The sequence below is a fragment of the Conger conger genome, chromosome 7, assembly GCF_963514075.1.
Source record: "Conger conger chromosome 7, fConCon1.1, whole genome shotgun sequence".
Classification (NCBI taxonomy): Eukaryota; Metazoa; Chordata; class Actinopteri; order Anguilliformes; family Congridae; genus Conger; species Conger conger.
The window spans coordinates 38,660,265-38,675,655 of NC_083766.1; the positions used below are offsets into that span (position 1 = coordinate 38,660,265).

Genomic DNA, 15,391 nt, shown 5'->3' on the forward strand with positions numbered 1-15,391 from the left:
ATTAGCATCACACATTAACATGCAGCACTATCATGAAAAATAAGAAAAAAGTAGGAAATTCAGGACTAAAAATAAAACATACCTGATTGATCTACTGCCATGATTAATAAACATTGATGCAAGACTAGATCCAGATATGCCATCTTGATTAGAGTACCAGTGTTGAGTTTACAGGAATGCGATAGTAGTCTCTAATCTTCTTTAATCAGTGTAGAAAGAGGTGAAGTGCAACTTATTCCTGTTGTTTCCTGACTTAAATAGAATTCCAAGCCTGTATTTTTCCACTTTGGCTATTCTGGTGCTAGAATTCAGGGTTACAGCACGTCTGTTCCATTTAGACTGGCATCATTTTAAGTGGCAAAGCAGCCCGCTGTTAGACCACATGTTTTTGCCGTACGGTGGCATACCAAGTGTCAGGGCTTGCTTGTTTGTTATCGCCACAATGTCCAGTCTTTGTCGTGGGTGCGATGCCAGGCTCAGGAATGCCCGTTTGATCTCTCTTGCTCGTACCCAGCGTCTGTGTGGAGCGAGAGTACTGTCCTGGAATGTGTGGTGATTAACTCTCCCAACAAACACAGCAGATACCGTTCCTCAAGACCTCTGCGTGCCTGTTCTCTACATATCTCGGATAGAATTTCTGTTGTGCGGAGCAAGAAGAATTTGAGGGGAGGCGGGTAATTAGATCAGGATCTTTCTCCTTTGCTTTTGCCCCTCTTTTTTTCTCTGCAGCATGTCGTAATTTCACCTTGTGTTCCCGGGAGTCTGTGGAATGATGGGGTCTGTCCAATCCGTGCTCTCCAGTTATTGCATTAACGTACAGTAGACTAGTGTTGCTTCCAGCAGTGGTCTACACTGCATTGTGTCGCCTGACGGGAGCTGCCCATACATTATTCCGCCATTTTGAAAGCGCGTTCTTATTTGAATCTCCAATGTGAAATGGCACGGATGCAGATATCAGCATTCATTTTTTAAACATTGTTTGCCTTCTGGTGCACTCAAGACGCGATTGTATTTTTTGCAAAGCGGCTGATTTCTTGCGCGCTGAACCTCCCGCTCGTTTTTTTTTCCCTCAGAGCCGAAAGAGGTAAGATGTGAAGCTTTTTGCCGAGATTACCCGCATTATCTCAGGCCATTGGGCATTTCCTCCCGACCGGCTCCGCCGTCATGTGGAGCGCTACGGAGGGCTGCGATTGGACGGATTCGCGAAGGCGGAATAACGCTCCGCTCTCGGCCCCACGGAGCTGATTTCTGTTATTGTGTCCCAGCTGATGCTCCGCATTTAGGAAAAAAAAAGGGGGGGGGGGGGGAGAAAGTAAACGCTTTGTGAGCGTATTCATGCAACGGACACCGCCCCCCCACCCCCCCCGATCGGTGGCGAGGCTCTTGAGGGTGCAGATCTTGAAGCAGGGAAGCGTGGGAGGGACCGGAGCTGCCCTGCGCCTCCTCTACCGGCCTCATACGCCCTGCACTGCAAAAAAAACAAAAAATGAGTAATTCTTAACAAGAATTTTCATCTTATATTTACCTTTAAAATCTTATTTCTATTGCTCTTTTGCTAGATAACACAACAATATTGCCATCATTCCGCTTGAATAAAATAGAAACTTAAACTAAGCAAATATTTTCTGCTTGAGAGAAAAATAAAAGAAAAAACCGAGGTTTTATGTTTCTTACAGGGCAGAAACGCTTGTTAAGACATACTTTTTTTTTTGCAGTGTGAGTCAGGCGGACGCTTGGGGAAACAAGCCGGCGGCTATCTCCCGTTCGACACGCCACTTTATGTGCTGCGACCATTTCTCTGTAGGACGTGCACAATTCATGTCCCAGACCCCCACCCCCCACAGCCCCCTTTCCAACCCCCCCCCCCCCGCCCAAAACGTGGAAGGCATCGGTGGCCAGGCCCTGTGGTGGTGCTCCCTCTCACGGCTTGCTCTTTCCGTGCTGTCTGTAGCCGTGCCGGGCAGCTGTCTGTAAATGCCACGCTCTGCTACACTAGTCCCCGTGTGTTCGCTGGTCAAGGGGGCTGACAGACCCGACCAGCAGCACTGCCAGTCTCTATTCACCCCTCATCTTTTTTAAGGAATTTGAAACCCTGTCAGTATTGTGTTTTTCCCCAAAAACTAAAAAATAAATGTTGGTTGAGGAGTGTAGATGACTTTGGGGGTAGGGGGTGAGTGGAGTTCAGCGGGGATAAATAATCTGTTAAAATTCATTAGCCAGGCCCCTCTGAGCACAAAATGATAAGACATTAAATATGTATTATTTATGAAATGCCAGCTCTTTCTGAAAAAGGTCTAGTACTGTTAATTAGCCACCTATTCCAGTGGAAAGGGCTATTCTAAATGGAAAGTGAAAGCTACTCTTGGCAGGAAAAGAGAGCTCATCATTTTCTTTTAAATGACATGGGTGGAAATGGAGTCTCCTCAAAGCTCATTTGGAAAGGCATTTGATAAGTGTATTGACATGCTCTGCAGCCTGGTTCGGGACCTGGTGGCCTACTAAATCCTCCCAAAAGTCTTTAAATGGTAGAAGCAGGATTAGTTTTTGAAGTTAATTTAAATTCCAAAAGAAATAGAAATAAATAATAGGCATTAAGGTCCGCACAACTGTCTCGAGTTTGAATGTGGAAATTTGCCGGTACTTTTTGGCTACCGGGCATGTAAGAGGGGTCTGGTAGAATCAGTGTACGCAGCGAGCGCTTCCAGTCTCCATTGTTTTTCCTCAGCAGTATTTTATTATTGAAAAAAATATTTTACAGCTAAGTGAACTGTTGGTGCAACGATAATTCTAGAGATACTGCAGATTTTATCAGATTGAATTCGTTTTACTTTATGGAAGCCTGCTGTTCAGGTTTGCAAACATTTTATATTCAATTTGTAGTGTAGGTCTAATGATAGGCTAATAATTGAACAGTATCTTGGAAAGAATTGGGCCCAGGTCCAAACATATTTGAAGACCCCTGCTCTTACAGAGTAGTTTGTGCCATTGGATGGATACCTGGTTGAGGCAGAGTTGGGACGAGGTGGATATACCTCCTTCTGCAGATGGAAATCGGTCGGTGTGCGGTGTTCTGGATGCCAAACGTGATGACTCACCCTAAGGCCCGAAGTGGTAAGAGCGCTTAATGTTCTTGAACAATGAACGAGATAATCTCTCTGTCACTTTTCAATATTTGTATGCAGGGCTGGAAGAGATTTACTATTAAGGTATTTGAGGATAGGGGTTTAGAATTTCTCCCCACGCAGCTCTATAAGTGGAAAGAGTAGAGGGGGCATTTATCCACTTGGACAAAGCCATTCCCACGATAACGACGAACTAAAAAGGGAAAGGGGCCTGTTCTCCTCCTAAGCCCTTAGGTCCAGACCATGGCCAGGTGGAGTGATGAAAGAAAACACAAACAAGTCTTCTTGTTTGTGTCGGCGCTACAACGGTTATGTGCATATTTGTTTTTCATATGATTTATTGCACTTTATTGTGCCATGAGGTAATGGGTGGGGGGGGGGGTCCTTTGTTCTCAATTGATCATTAATATTAATCATTTGATAAAGGTTGTCCCAAAATGGTGGTCTTGAGATTCTGTGCCAGTGCAGGTGCGTGTGTTTGTGTGATTGAGCGCCTGTCCAATTTGTTAACGCACCTGGCCGTTCCTCTATGCGACCGAGCGTTCTGCTCACCTGGTCCTAACGCCCAAATACTTCTCCGAGTGATTTTTCAGAGACGCGAAGTGTCAGTCAGGTGGGGAGAATTATTGGAGGCTATCTGAAAGCTGTTGGACCAGTTCTGGAGCTGCAGCAAGGGCTCTCAACGATTTTGATTTGATTGGCCCGCAGATGGCTGACAGGTCTGGAAAGCTGAGCTGTTAGCCGTGGCAGGACAGGAACCTGGCACTTTGTGCGCCACGTTGGCAAATTGCCGTACTGTGTTTCCTCGCAGCTGAAAAAAGAAGTGCCTTTTTGTGCTGTGACGCCTCCGTCCCGCATTATATTTAATGACAAGGCAAAATAATGTCCGTGTACAGCGCTTTCATCTTATCAATGGGTTTGAAGTTCCCAGACACGGACCGTAATGGCCCATTGGCAGCTTTCCGGTACGCGTGCCGGCTGGGTGTCTGCTGTGCGCTGTTCTGAGGAAGTAGTTTCGATGGCGTGTGGCCCGTTAGAGGGCTGTTCCTGTCACAGAGGGAACAGGCAGGACTACGGTTATGAGTGCACTTAAGGGGGGTCAAAGAAACACAGTTTTATTGTGACACTTGACCATATGAACAAATGAACGCCGTCTGTGCTTGTCATTTACAATAGGTGTGAGCATTGGGTCATTCTGTGAAAAGGTGTCAAGTGGCCAACCAATTTTGATCAAACTTTGTGTAAATGCTCTTTGTATATTAAATATAAAACATGCGAAGCATTACCCTCAATGGAAGTGGAAATTGGGGTTTGTGTCGATTTTGGAGCATCATATCTTTGGCATTAAAGCAGGGAAAAACCTGTAAATATGCCCTCTGACACAAATGTTTATCATCAGATTATGAACTTTTTATAATACTGGTCATTCAAAACTGTTAAATTGTGCTACTTGGTGTTTGTTTTTCAATATTTGATGGGTTACTACATCAGCACCACTTGGTGTATGACTTCCAAACTTCTAAGACTAGTAGATATTTTGGTTAAGAGATAATTTAGTTAATAGATCATTTATTAAGCAATTATACAATGCTAATGTTGGGTCCTTCCAGGAAATAAGTAAGGTAATAAGTTGGTAAGGTGGAAAGTTGCACTTCAAAAGGTATGCATGTACGAAACATTGAGTTGTTACAGCTTGTCTTGGCATGTTTTGATCTTTTCAAAGAGAACCATACTTTGATGGCTTCCTACATCAGTGCCACTTGGTGTATGGTAAATATCTTGTTTAAGACCTCAAAAATGAAAGTAGGCAGAAAGTATGTCAGAGTACACATTTTCAGGTTTTTACTTGCCAATTATATGCAATTTAATGCCAATTATATGATGCTCCAAAATCAACACAAACCCCAATTTCTACTCGCAAGTGACTTTTTGGGTGTATGTGTGTCTGTCTGTGTGGCATAGGATATTTTGTAAAGTATTTTTTGTTGATTTTTCATCACCTTGATACTTCTTTACACACTCACACTTGCATTTTGAGGATATTACCACAATTCAGAGCCATAGAAAACCCCAACAATCACGTTTCTCTCTCGCAGCTAGGCAGAAAATACAGGGTGAGCATCAGAGGAAGACCATTATTGCAGGATCTTTGATGTTTACAATGCTGCTTAATTCATTGCAGTTTCCTTTTTTTTGCCAGTTAAAGTTAATTATTTGAATACAAAAAAAGAAATCAAGAAAATTAGCCCGGCTATTAAAAATAATCAAGCCTTTGCATTTTTCCCTTTTTACCCCTTCTTTATCCATATCATTTTTTACACCAGAGACACTATCATTAGGAGCAATCCACCTGAACAATGAGACTATGCGCGCCAGGCTTTATTAGATAAGGCCGGCTCGGCGATGAGGCTTTCGCGGCGCGGGGCTAATTTCCCGTGTCAGCGCAAACAAAGCTGCCACGCGTGTTTGTTGTGCGATGCCGACGTCGCCTTTGTGTCTCGCCTGTTCCTGTTATCCCGGAATTTCGGGGCGTATTATGCAGATTGCGGCAGGAAGCCGGCGCCTTGGCGGAGAAGGCGAGGCGGCGGTGCAGGTGCGACACGCTCGGCGTGGCGGGCGACCGAAGACAAAGGGGACTCGCTAAACCACAGCCCGTCTCGACTGTTTAACTAATGGGGGCAGACTGTAGCACGGGCTCTGTAAAGGTCGACATTTGTTTGTTGTTAAAGATCTAATTAGAAAGAGGAGAGGAAACAGAATGGCTGCTTGCTTGTCTAATTAGAGACGAGCACGGAACACGCTTTGAACCTCAAGGACACCCGGCTATTAGCGTCTACATCAAAAATGGATTAAACCTAAGTGCCTCTTTTTTTTTTTTTTTTACCCCCCCTCCCCATTTTCATTTTTTAAAGTGATTAAAGATGAGCTGCTTGAGTGGGCATCTCCTAAGGAAAAGCTCTGCGAGGCACCCTGGTCTCCCCAGGCGTGTCAGATGAAGGGGGGAGGAAGAGGAGGGTAGTGGAGGTAGTGGCACGTCCAGGAAATTGCTCTTTCCTTCTTCTGCCTCCCGTCTAATTTCTTTGTGGTGGACGGAAAGAGCTGCCCTACTACCCTTCCACCACAACCCCCGCCCCCCTGCCAGTGTTATCGAAACCAGAAGGACGTCCACTACACCTGCCTTCCAGTGGATCCCCCATCCTCCTCACAGACGGAAGGCTCGGAGGATGCATTTACCTGCTGCACGGTGGCGGGAAAAGACAGGGCGCAGGTTTGGGAGGAGCTGTCTGGGAAACCCCCCCCCCTAACGATTGCAGATGTGAGCAGGGTGTTTTTCCTGCTCCAGCTGAGCGGTAAATATGACGGGAACAGGTGTCTGTACCGGCAGAACCCCCCCCCCTCGCCACCACGACAAGCAGGAGACGGGAATAATCCGAAAGCAGCCGCCCACGTAGCTAACTGTAGCACAGGTTCTCCGGTGGCTGGATAAATGCTAACTTGCAGAGTCATTCTGTCAGCAGAGTGTGACAGCGCATGCCTCGGAGCTAAGAGAAGTCTCCCACATTACATTAACAGACGTCGTCGTCTGAGTGATGCCCAAGTTCGTGCGCATCATCTCTGACACTGCGTATTCTCTCAGGACTGCATCATCAGCTCCAATATCATCTCGTACAGGAGTAGCAATTAACAGCAATTGCTTACAGTAGCAGTTGGTACATAATACATTTCTATTGTGTGCGCGATACCGAGCATGGTTTTTTAGCCATGAATCATTGCCCGATAATTCTTATTTGCCTGCTTGTTATGCTGGCACTTCTTGTGTGTTTGCACTTGTAAGGGAGAAGACCATTTGACACAACTCACACAATGGGCTTTTTATCAATACATTTTCGGGGAAATGTGGTTGAGTCATTGCATGAAGTCTGGGCTTTACCCCTATGTATTAGCCTCAGAGCTTGTACTATGTTTCTCCTGTGAGCCGTTGGGCACTGCGAGTTAGGTACGGTTGTGTTGCAGGCAGGCTGAGGGCTGGCAACTACTGTATGCAGCTTCAAGATAACCGGGCCGTTCCTGGGATTATGCAATTAGTGTAAAATATGAGGGGGCTGCAGAGAAAGCCCTATGGTACATATTGTGTAAGACATTCATTTTCCCGGAGTAACAAAGGCTAAAGAGGGAGAAAACAATGCCAACTTCACGAGTAGAGAAGCTGAACCAGAGACTCAAACCAGATTGATGGTGTGACCACATCACGGACAATGTTGCCCATTCGTTTGCAGAAATGAGATCATTTGTTTCTAAAATGGAGGTGGGAACATAGTTCAAGGGTCTCCATCTGGAATAAAACCTTAATGACATTGAGCTATGGGCTTATATTGTAGTTATAGGCAATGGTATTGTGCTATTGTTGAACTGAATAAAGTTGTTTCAAGCTGAAGCAGAACTTGTGAGTTCTTACTGCATTGAGTTTGTGATTTTTCCCAGTTAATTTTAATGCGTGTTTGTTCTGAACAGCCCATGGTGCAATATCCAGAATTAATTTCCAGGATCTGTGAAAGGAAACTTTATATCCATACTAGATAACTGATTGTCAAAAGCATATTTTTCTGTTTTAGGTTCTAACGCTACTGTGTAGTACTACAAATGAAAATGTGTATTAGTGGTGGCTTTTATTTTAGCAATGGCTATTAAATAACCTTCTACCTTCCTACCTTGGGGGTGGGATCAAGGATTTCCTTCTATCATCATATTACATTAAGAATGGACAGAGATTACTATGTATATAACAATAACATGTAACTACCCTATGTAACTGTTGTTATGACTTCAGGTTTTAATATTCAGTCTTTATGGATTGGAGTCTCTAGTGCCCAGCTGATCTACTGCTGGGATGGCATTTTTTTGTACTGAATGGATAGGTTGCCCACGTGACTGGGTAATATCCTTAGGCTCAGATACCAAGGAATCACTGTCTGCCAGTCCTTCATGGGCTTCTCGCCAGCCAAGTCTGGATGTCTTGACCTCAGTCTAACAGAATTTCCCACAGCGAGTTTCGGGTGAAAGGTTATTTGTTTGTAAAGGCTAGTTCCAGGGCCTGCTTGTCAAAGATTCACCCGCAGCAGACTGTAGGTCTCGTCAGAAGGGTTAGACCTGGCTTTTCCTAGGGCAATGGAAAGGGCTTTTATGAGATAAAGAACAAGAGGAATGAAGAGGCGGCGGCTGGAGAGAGGAAGCAGAGGGGAAGAAGAGAAGGGAAGACTGAGACCTCCCCAAATTGTTGCTGTTTCAACCTTCTTTCCCACTCCTGAGAGGGTGATGTGTTTGATATTCAATCTCACAGTAATTTTTCTGTATTTACAATGACACCCACCCCCCCCAATTGTTGTTGTTTTTTTCTTTTTTCTTTTGGTGCTAGAGGAGAGACCATTCTTATCCTTGCTGGGAAAAAAGTGAATGTCCTGCAATGAGTCTACACTACAGTGCTATTTGTTAGCAAAGTGTATTATTTGATGGTCCTCTTTTGACAAGTGGACATTCTGCCCCCAGGCAGGAAAATGCTTTTAGCCTTGCCTATTAGTCTAGTCTCGCCTCGTGGCTCAGGTACATGGCTGGGTCCCGGAAGGTTGTTGGTTCATGCCCTGGTATAGCTACGATAAGATCAATGCAGCGTTTGGCCCTTCACCCCACATTGCCCTAGGGGGATTGTACCCTGCTTGTTCTAATCAACTGTAAGTTGCTTTGGATAAAATAACAGTTAAAGAAATTAAGCCCGCGTGTCGCTGGTGGCAGGTTATACTTCTGGAATGTTTACGCTGTTTATTTCTCAGATGGAGACAACAAGGATTATCACTCTTGGTGGCATTGATCAGCTCCTCAGTGTAAGATCAGAAAAAGAAAAAAAACAGACGAGCCACAAAGAGATCCCAGACAGGCAGCTCGAGTCTCCAAACGAGTAGATTAGCTCCAGTTATGCGAGTGTGCGAGAGGGGGCGATTGCCTTAATAGCTCACTTTACGTGATCAACGTGTTGCAGATTAAGAGGACCCACCGTAAATGTCAACACACCGTAATGCTGAATGACGGCTTTTTAAGTTGCCGGTAATCCGCTATCAGTGTAAAAAGCTGAGTTTATTCACATGGCTTGAAATATGAAGCCAGAGATAAAATATAAATACAACTGAAGTTCTGCTCCTGAGTTTTTACTTTTACTTTTATGGCTAAGATACTGCACATGTACTTACCTTTTGAAGTATTTCATGAGTAACGGACCCGGGTATTTAATTGCATGGATTTATGTATCAAGACCTAAAATTAATTACTGATTCTTCAGAATTTTTTGGGAAAAAGCACCAACTTCTGTGTGTATGTATCATATTTTTCTTCTTGTGGCAACCCTGGAGTTTTGAAATTGATCTGTGCGTGTGCCAGTGTGATCATTCAGAAAGCTTGGGGTCTCACACAGGCTGTTGCTGACCCGTTGGTGAGGTGGACATTTTTTTTTGGCCCCTTTGTGCTGTCGAGGCGTGCACCGTACACTACGACCACCAGCAGCTGACAGCAGGGGCTGTTGGGAAGGGAAAACCAGGAAGGAGTCCCATACCACTCACAAAATGCCGCGCACCCACACCAGTGCCATGCAAAAGTAATGACATTGCTGTGCAAAAAGTTTTCCACAATGATGGAGTCCCACCCCCCCCCCCTCCTCCTTCCCCCCTATACTGTATCTCCCAGGGTTCCCCGATTATGGTTTCTATTCCACGCCCAGTGACCACCGGGGGGCGCCCTGCTCCTTTGCGGACTATGGCTCCCTGGGGCCCCAGGCTGCTCAGATGTTGCACGGTGAGCATGCCACCTCCGCCTGCAACTCCCCCCTCCAGCACCTCCACAGCCCGGATCAGTTTAAGAGCCCAGGTTTGTACCTTGTTTCCTTCCATTGATTGGTTGATTTGAGTTGATCCATACCCCTTCATTCACTCAAAGTCCTGAAAGTCCTCTCATTTTTTTTCTGAGAGGTGACCAAAGGCAAAAAAAAAAAGGCTAAAGCAAAAAAATTGCATTGGGGGAGTTGGCCTGCAATGTACTGCATGCGTTTTTATTTATTTTTTTATTTTACCTCTTTTAATTCATATTTGTTTTATTGTTTCGGATTTACCTCCTTTGGCACTTTCTATGACTGTATATACATGTATATACCCGAATATACATGTATCTCTGTGCATATGTACTGTACAGCATCTCTGTGGTGGAGAAACAGAAAGTTGTGATTATGTCCAGTTCTCTCGCATTCTGTTATTGCTGTATATCCTCACAATTTTCCAGTATTGTGAAAACAGCAACGTGAGGTTGAATAACTGAATAAGCCATACTTGACAGATATAAGATATACTGTATGCTGTCTGTAGGGCTATGCTCATGCTGTCTATGCAGTACATATGTCGATGTACATGTATATGGATTATATACCCATTATACAGTATACAACGCATGTAGCCCTTCAGTCAATGCTGTGAACATGTGCATTGGTGACTGTATCACCAGCACTTTTTATTTTATTTTTATTTTTTACACCAAACTAGAGAGTGAAGCACTATCTTTTTGCAAACATAATCACTGGAAACAAAGTTTTGTGGTAGCGCTTCCTTTTTTTGATGCAACGTTCACCAAATACATTCGGATTGAATGCAAGATTGAAAAGTTTCAGATTTAATCCTTAGATTGTCCAGAATGCAAGATTGAAAAGTTTCAGATTTAAACCTTAGATTGTCCAGACCCTGCTCTCTGGTTCTGAAGGAATTGCAGTTTTTACAGATGTAGGTAATTCCCATTGATTGAGTATTGATATATCTTGAGCATTATTTATTGGGGCTGTGAACAATTTATACTTGTGTTTTTGTGGCTGTACCTAGCGCACTATCTGCACTATAGTTCCCAAAATCCCCTCTGGAGTGCTGTATCCACTAATCGAGGATTGTGTTTGCCGGGGCGAGCAGTATGGTGAAGTGTGTACAGCTATTAGGGCATTCCCTTTGGCTTCACTAGTTAAGGCTCATTGGCTTTTGGGGCTGACAGGAGGAGACATCATGGCTGACGTTCCGGAATGTTCTTACGGTGGCTGCGTTACTCATGTGCGTTGTGCAAGATCGCTTTTGGTCTACCAGTGTCTGTAGTGCTGACCTTTTTCTGTTGTTGGTGTCCATTTCATTTTATGAGTTATGGACCCCACACCAAGGCAGAGAACATTTATTAGTCAAAGAAGGCTCTGAAAAAAAAAAAAAAAAGAGCTTTATTTGATGTAGGGTGCTGGTTGATGCTTTGCAGCTTGCAGTTCCCCAGCCTGAGCAACCCAAATGCATGGAAAATGCAACACACAAGGAACAGAAGCCATCCCATTATACGATTATGTAGTACATACTGTAAGCCTAAACCATAGTTTGAAAATGAGATTTTGCCTAGAACTGTGCTACTATATGTCTTGGGACCTTAGGGAGTATCAATATTTGAACATGGACTCTTGCATGTTCTGTGATTGTAAATGAAAGCGGCCCTCGAATGCGTGCAGAGAATCACAACACGTAATTGTGGAGTGCTGTTAACTGTGCCAAAAAAAAATTCCCCGTCGCCTCAAAGCACTTTGGGAATCCGTAGACGAGACGGTCACAGTCAAGCTGTTCGTAGACAGCTGCCACGGTGTTCTCTTCTTGCCGTCTTTTTTTTTTTTTTTTTTTCTCCTCCTCCTGGGTGGAGGTGCCTTGTGAGTTCTGCACAGGCAGAAACATTAATATTTAAAAACAGCTCCCTCTTTTAGTCAGTTATACCCACCCAGCGGTAGCTTACAAAGCCTGGCCCGTGATCCTCAGTGGCGCATGCTGCCTCAAAAGAGAAAAACTTTTTTTTTTTTTATTGTACGATTGTACTGAGCGACACAGCTGATTGGGAGCAGGGGACTGACCAGAATGCAATGCAATGGTTAGGGGACATCACGTATTTGATGTGACCCAGAGTTACCCAGGACAGAGTAGTTCTTGAATCTTCATAATCACCATAGAGACCTGGACAAGTGAGTATGCTCAATGGGAATGTTTTTGTGCCATGTGTGCAAAATTGTTGCGCAGGTCTACACGTTTTAATGAAGGACATAGAAGACTGTATTCAAAAAGTATGACAAGTAAAAACAGACATAAAAAAAGTCTTCTTAGACCCGACATTGTACGAAATTGGCAAAAGGATATTGCTAGTACATTTCAAGGGAGAAATATGTTTCAGAGTGTACAGAACATAAGTAACATTGCTTCAAAGGCTCTTTTTTTTGTACAGATGCAAAACCATCTCAATTAAAATGGGGAAAAATAAATGGCAATATGTCGAAAAGCATAGTGGAATGTGTGGAGCGGATGAGTCATCTGTGTTTTAAAGTTGCCGTGTAATCAAAGGCCTGCTTGTTAAATTAACATCGGCGTTATTGTGCCACAAATCAGACTCGCCGTAGTGTAATTCAAGCTTTGCTATTAAAGTTAATGACAGAGGCTGCACAGCCCCGGGGTTAAATAAAACTGAAATCCTGCTCTGCGTGGAAAAAAAGTTGAGCTCAGTAGCCACCTATCTGAATCTACCGATGGTTTACTGCTCTAACTGAAAATGGCTGTAATTGCTTAATATGCAGCCTTGTAATGGCTGCAGCATTGAGATAAGAACAGCAAGAGCATTCACAGGAATGGCTTTGTGTTAAGTGGCAATGTTGGTCTTATTAAATTCGCATGGCAATTTCCTGAGATTTATACTTTTTTTTCTTTTCTTTTTTGTTAAGGGGCAAAAAAATAATTTACTGTGGTAAAGTTTAGTCAGACTGTAAGTCTCAGTGTGAGTGTGTGCATGCGAGCAAGTGTGTGTGTGTATGTTCACTTTACTTTACTAGACTGCAGTCCTGTTGTGGATCAGTTCTGATCGATGTTCGCACATTGTTTTTTATTTTCTGGGGAGCCGTTTCCCAGCATTCTTGCTCATATTAAGAGCCAATCGTCTCCTGAGTTTTCAAATGGAGCACATTTAATAGCCTTTTTTTCCCAACGAATATCTAGGCAGACTGAAAGCTTGTAGACGCATAGCAGCTTGATTTAATATGCCTTCATTAATGCGAGGGCCATTTAATGTTCATGAAGAAAAATGAATATGGTGAGGTCAGGGGCTCAAAGCTGTGTGGGTTGTTTTTGTAATTTAATTTCTGCATTTATTTTTATTTGTTGCAATTTGTCTTTCAGAGGGAAAATGGGGAGGGTCTATAGGGCTGGCAGGAACAATGACTCAAGTGGTCTGTAACAATTATGCCATTCGATGACTGAACCACAGGGTCCATGACACCCCCCCCCCCCCCCCCCCCCCTTTAATTGCTTGTGTATCGCCGATGGTCTTCACGAGTCATTCTGAACCCAGTGAGCTGACACGGTCAAGCACCTCACTGACCAGACCTTGTGTGTGCGTGTGTGTGCGTGTGCGTGTGCGTGTGCGTGTGCGCGTGCGTGTGCGTGTGCATCATCCTCCTCGCCTCGTCCCGTGTGCCATAAAATTGCGTTTGCCGGTGTTGAGAAGCAAGACTCTTTTTAGCGGGAGTTACACTGGATACCTTCAGTCATTTTCTGCCTGTCAGGAACACGCCAGTCCCAATACCCATGTTACCGATGGGCAGATAATCACCATCGTACATTTAAAGGAGGGGGAGAAGGGAGGGGGAGTCAGCTCTCCAAACGCTGGGTGTTGATTAGATAGGGGTGTTGTGTCGAAGTCCCCCATGCAATTTGCGAGATTGATTCATGAACCGACATCCGCAACACGCCGCAAGAGGGGCCTGTAATACGAGTGTCTAAGTGACTCCGCTTCCTGTCGTCTTCGCCGTCTAGCGGGAGAGGTTCTGAACCAGGTCGGCCTGCCTCATTCCTAACTTCACTGAAACAGTGCGCCTTAACACTGCCGCCCTAACACCGCCATCTTAACACCAACTCCTCTGCAGTTAGCACGGAAAGTGAACGCTGCCTAGGTCTGCTCAAAACTGTTATATACACTAAACATTAAAAGAAAAATATCTGTATTTTACGCTATTCACTATGTTCGCTAACCTGGCTTTACTGTGTTAAATGGCACTCACACTAGCAGTCCTGCACTAGTATCTATCTATGCTTGGCTCATTGCATTGTCTGCTATCAAAGGCTACTTGCCTGCATTTGATTCATGCATGACCTTAATTTTAGTTCTACTTTCTGAATAACTGAGCCTTGAAAATATAGATATACACAGTACATGCATACAGGTTTGTACAGTACATGTATATGTGTATAAATGTGTAAGAATATGGTTTGGGGACATTTCACACCTTGCATTTACATTCTGTTTTAAAATTAGAAGTGAACGATCAACAAAGAAAAAATGTGCCAATTGGGAATACACGCTATCATTTATATCCTGTATTTTGGCCGTACTATTTAAATGAAGAAGCTGCCATTTCATTTACAGTGTGGCTGAATTTCTAACCTCCTATTTCAAGAAAACGAGTACTGTATGTTTATTCAGCTGCCATTTCATTGTAATCAAAGCAATGCACAAATATGGCAATACTGTAGATTTTGAATAACGTGTATTGTGTAGCAATTATCGCTTGTATACTGATGTATACTGTTGGAAATTACACATTTTCAAATAATATTAATCCACTGTGGTCCTACTGTACGTCACACTTCAGTAGCACCCCTGTATCATATTCTTACATATACTTTTGTACATTTTTTCTGGCTGAAATGATTTAATTTTTTTGACTTGCACTGGTTTCTCGTGGGGTTTGGTTTTTTGGTTGTGTGAGAGAGTCTCTCTGCATGCAAAGTGCTCACACCCAGGTTTTTATCTCTGCACGCCAGTCCTGAATAGCTACACTGCTCAACCCAATTTTGGGGCCCCTGCTTCCTCGGCAGGCCCCAACCCGCCACGCCCAGGAGGCTTCCCCGGAGCCAACAGTCCCGGGCCGGTGGCGGACCTGTACGGCCCCGGCAGCCAGGAGTCCGCCGTGGGCAACTACATAAGTGCTGCTAGCCCCCAGCCTGGGTCCGGCTTTGGGCACAGCATCGCTGTAAGTACCCGCCTCGTCCTTTTCTCTCTCTCTCTCTCTCTCTCTCTCTCTCTCTCTCTCTCTCCACTCCCGCCCCCTCTCTTCTCCCCCTTCAGCACAATTTGGTTTTTAATTAACCGGACTTGTGTAATTGTATCAGCTCTCTCTGGGTTAGAAAGCGTGA

At 44.2% G+C, this 15,391-nt stretch overlaps 1 protein-coding gene across 12 annotated transcripts in view; it reads left to right on the forward strand.

Moving 5' to 3' along the window:
* LOC133132376 (RNA-binding protein Musashi homolog 2) overlaps positions 1 to 15,391 on the forward strand; it is a 242,101-nt gene that overhangs the window by 213,627 nt on the left and 13,083 nt on the right. For 2 of the 12 annotated variants that reach the window (XR_009709125.1, XM_061247788.1), the window contains exons 12-13: positions 9,886 to 10,031; positions 15,074 to 15,228. Coding sequence is in view for 11 of the 12 variants with exons in the window: in XM_061247788.1 (XP_061103772.1) it covers positions 9,886 to 10,031; positions 15,074 to 15,181 (254 nt within the window). In the remaining variant the exon portion in view is untranslated. Of the gene's footprint in view, positions 1 to 9,851; positions 10,032 to 15,019; positions 15,229 to 15,391 lie in introns of those variants that run through there. The other 10 variants (XM_061247783.1, XM_061247782.1, XM_061247784.1 and 7 more) reach the window with 7 other exon arrangements.